Genomic DNA, 4,606 nt, shown 5'->3' with positions numbered 1-4,606 from the left:
CTCGGACCTTTAGTCAAATCCCCCCGACCACTGCCTGCCACTCATCCTCACTCCATCTCCCACACCACCACACTCAACAGCCCCTTCCCAGCTTCCTCTGCAGTATTTACCGTCCACAGGCTCTCCACCTCAATGTATAGCGTTTACTTCTCCCCGCTCAGCAGAACGGAGGCTCGGAGAGCATGTGTCTATTTTAATCCTCACGGTAGCCTAATGCCTTGGGGAGCCTCCAGCATCGCCGGAGGAGCTCGATACAGACTTGCTGAGTATTTATTGAATAAAGGCATTTGGGTTATTACATTTCAGGGTGAGTTTCGTTCCCTTGTGAGTAATGACCACTTAAAATAATTCTGCAGACTTAGAGAGCCCAAGCATTTCTGGGAACCCTGCCGGCTAACGGGGGGGTGGGAGGGGGGGGGACACTCATCGGGCGCGGCCACGCAGGGTGCTAGACACCTGTGATGCATTGCTGCTTTTACTGCTGGATGCCGGCTCATCCTTGGCTGACACCTTCTGCTTCTTGTTCATCCCTGAAAACATCAGCAAGACAATCATGTAGGAGCAAAGCTGCACGACACGGCTCAGACGCACTCTGTGCACACGGCAAAGTTCCGCTGCAGCGAAGGCTGGGTCGCCTGAGGCCACTGGCAGGGACAGTGGCTGTGTCCTCGGTACCCGGGGTGGAGGGTCGGGGTTCAGAGGCCCGGGTGGAGGTAGGGAGCAGACAGGCGTGCGTTTTTCTTCGCACTGGACCAGGAGCGGGAAATTCTCTCACATACATTGGAGACAGTAAGAAAATCCTTAAAATTCGGCTTAAAGGGCTTTTAGACCTGCTCTTTCATTCTTACCATCTGGTTCGCAGAAGGAGACGGTAAGGGGTTGGAAACACGAACAATATGAAAAATTGTTATAGCCCTGGCTGGTGTTGCTCAGTGGATAGAGCATCGGGCTGTGGACCAAAGGGTCCCAGGTTCGATTCTGGTCAAGGGCACATGCCTGGGTTGCAGGCTCGATCCCCAGTTGGGGGTGTGCAGGAGGCAGCCAATCAATGATTCTCTCCCATCATTGATGTTTCTATCTCTCTCTATCCCTCTCCCTTCCTCTCTGAAATCAATAAAAATATATTTAAAAAGGAAAAGGCGACCCAAGGAAAAAATACATATATTTACAGTATAAATATATATATACATACATACATATACATATAATACTATATATGTCCCATCCCATGAAGAATGTACTACTTCTCCTAATAAAGAACTATGTAAGTCCTTTTGTCTACAAACTCAAAGCCTTAGCTTTGACTGTTTACTGTGAAACACTTGAGACATAACCGCAGTGGGAGCCCGTCTGTGTGCGACGCGGTCGACGGCAGCTAGAGCGCCTCTGAAAACGCTCATCCGCTGCTCTGGGAGAGGATGCGTGGTCGCGGCTGGTGGCTGCTGTTTCAGAAGCTTCAGGAGGAGGGAAAGCCGTGGACCAACTCCCACCGGGGCAGCTGCACCTCTCCAGGAGCCTGTCTCTCTCTGCCCCAGACGCCCGGCCCCCAGACCAGCGAGGAAGCCCCTTCATCTCACTGCCATGTTCCTGGCATTTTTCCTGATCAAAGACACCAGGAATTTGCTGACAGCTCTGGACCCCCTACACAGACAATGAACACTCTCCTGGATTTTACATCCATCTGTACCCCCACAGTCCTGTCTCTGGGCCCATCGAAGGGGCCTACGCACCAGCTTGAGAAGCAGAAAATCAGTCTTCGGTGGTTTGCTGTGTTTTTCTTGTCTATAATGAGGCTGTCTTATGTAAAGTGTCTCACGTTAGTTTTATTGTGTCCTGCTTTAATAAGATGTAGAGTCGGGTTTCTGCTGGTTTTAATTATTTCCTCCGTTGAACTAGGTTACTGCATTGCCCATGCTACCTCATTCTTCCTAATATTACTGATTTTCCTAGTGTTATTTTGGCGCATTGTACTTCCAAATTGCTGCAACAGTATTTCTCAGCCCTGTGCCTTCCTGCCACGTGGCCCTGCCTCCCTTTCCTCGGGAGATGGAGCCTAGTCCCCAACCTGGAACACAGAGGGCTCGTGATGCTCTGACCAACAGCACAGGCAGGAAGTGACGTCACCCGGCTGCCGAGGCTGCGCCAGGAAAGGCGGACAGGGTCCACCTGGTGCTCCTAGGACACGTGCTCCGCCCCAGGTAAGGGCAAATCACTGAGCACAACCTGCTGTCACCGAAAAAGCCCGAACCAGGGCAAAGGAATGAGACCGGAGGCCTGGCCTACGCTCACCTGGTTACCAGCCCCTCCAAATACCCTTCCTACCAGGAGATCTTACCACCCAGGCACCCAGAATGCACCCCTGGGCGGGTTAACGTAATCATGTAAACACACACACACACACACTCACACTCACACACACACACACACACCCAGAATGCACCCCTGGGCGGGTTAACGTAATCATGTAAACACACTCACACACACACACACACACCCAGAATGCACTCCTGGGGCGGTTAATGTAATCACGTAAAGAGAATGCACTCCTGGGGCGGGTTAATGTAATCATGTACACACACACACACACACACACAGAATGCACTCCTGGGGCGGGTTTATGTAATCACGTACACACACACACACACACACGAACACACACACGAACACAGAGGCAAAACCAACTATATGTGCAGGTATATGAATGTAAGACAGGAAACATATCAAACACAGGTTGTAGAACAGGAGGAGAAAATTTCCTTTGTTACTAATGACTTTATATTTAAACAGAACAAAATGCTGTTTTTGAAAATGACATGATCATTTAAACATATTCCAAAACAAATTAAAAGAAAAAGAAGAAATTACCCCGAATTCCACCACGTGAGGGGAGTCATTGCTAACAACTTGGTGACCCTGCCTTCTGTATCTGAACTGACCGCACTCCTCTCAGCTTGTGCTTTCGATTGCTGCTAAGACAGTTTTTCCCCACAATTTCATCAAAATATTACCAACAAGTTGCCAATGAGTAGGATGATTTTAAGGGCGTTTTTTCTAACCCTACAATTTCCATACTGTTTAAAACTTCTCTACGGGATATATAATAATCCAAAGAAGTTGGCATGTTATGGACTTATATTCAGGGATCGTGGAGTGATATGTATTTAATTGTGGACAGAATACATATAGAAACTACTGATCCAAAATTGAAATTGACAGAATACATATAGCTTCTTGGACCTTAAGGGGATTATTATACATTCATCTTGAAATGCGCACTTTCTTTTGCTTCTGACATTGATTTAAAAAAAGTAACACAAATATGTCAAATAAGCTTCAGCCACTTGTTAGGAAATCGTGCCTGGCATATACAGCGATGAGGAAATGAGAACCTAGCCCATGTCGAGGTTAGATGTGCAATACAAGCTCACCTGAGTAACCAAATGATATGCTTGACATAGGACTTAGGTAGATCCCGCTGCCGTACATGGCACCGTGGAGCTGCAGGGGGGAGACGGGAGAGAAAGCGATGGTTTCCGATGTTAATATCTTACAAAGGGGGCCATCGATCTCAGGGGGGAGCACTGGCCGTTAGGAAATGACACAGCGCTTACGGCCAGGTCTAATGTGAAAAGAGCAACGCTGAGAGCCTGTCCCTAACGTTCAGGGTGAGTGACACCTGGGAGATGCCGGCCAGAGGAACATCCCTCCCATCTGCGGTGACAGAGGCCGCTTCTGTAGACCGTGGTCGTGGGCTTTGGTGCTAATGAGTCTAACGTTCTGGAAACGATCAGGCTGACACATGTGCGAGGATCTGGACACGAACCCACTTGCTCGTAAACCCAGAGGGTCCTGCTCCAATGTGCACTGGGCACAGGGTCTCCCACTTCAGCCTGTGCATCTTCACGTCCCCGAGTTCCATTCGCGGAAACCCTTCAACTGGTCGGAGAAACGCCTCCGCACGAGGGACATTCTTTCTCAGTGTCGGTAAGTTCTCGGGCCTCAGCACCCTCTTCGGTGCGAACTGAATCTGTGAGCGTTACTGCAATCGAGTCATCTCAGCTGATCAGCGCGTGGGGCCCAGCGTGTGGGACCCGGTGCTGGGGCGAGCCCCTCGTTTCCTGACCCCCACATCCTCGGGTGAAATGGCCTGGGACAGCGGGGGTGCGGGCTGGAGGGGTGGATGACGAGGCCTGTACCCCGTGTGCTGCCCGCGCCAGTGCTGCCTGAGGCTGGACAGCAGGCCGAGGGCCCGTGGCGTCCACGCTAGCTCCCCCTTTCCTTCCCCCACCCCGAAGCAGCGCTCCAAACACGTGTGTTACACAGACAGCGGATGCACGGAGGCTCTTACTGGTGCAGGGGAGCTGTTTCTACCTAAGTTCCAAGCGATCTTCTCATGGGCGAGCCAACCTTTCTGCTTCCTCCTTTATGAAGACTACTTACGCCTCCTACGAATCCCATGGACTTGCAAAATATCCATATATTTTCTCTCTTTCCAAGTAAAACCTTAGCCCCGGGTTGCTCACCAAGCTGCAACCCTGAGGAATGATGAGGGTGCATCAGGAGGCTCAGAGACTCACCTGCAGCCTCGTGTTAGATGCCACGACCA

General features: G+C 50.5%; 1 protein-coding gene across 1 annotated transcript in view; it reads right to left on the bottom strand.

Moving 5' to 3' along the window:
- Positions 1-4,606, bottom strand: part of PARP8 (poly(ADP-ribose) polymerase family member 8) — a 203,191-nt gene that overhangs the window by 7,412 nt on the left and 191,173 nt on the right. The window contains exons 23-25 of the mRNA XM_006761802.2: positions 4,578-4,605; positions 3,429-3,498; positions 457-530 (exon numbers count right to left, since the gene is read on the bottom strand). Coding sequence (XP_006761865.2) covers positions 457-530; positions 3,429-3,498; positions 4,578-4,605 — 172 coding nt within the window. The remainder of the gene's footprint in view (positions 1-456; positions 531-3,428; positions 3,499-4,577; position 4,606) is intronic.

This window comes from Myotis davidii, unplaced genomic scaffold (assembly GCF_000327345.1).
Source record: "Myotis davidii unplaced genomic scaffold, ASM32734v1 scaffold496, whole genome shotgun sequence".
NCBI lineage: Eukaryota > Metazoa > Chordata > Mammalia > Chiroptera > Vespertilionidae > Myotis > Myotis davidii.
Note: the sequence above shows the minus strand (reverse complement) of the source record. Positions and strands in the feature narration are given on the sequence as shown.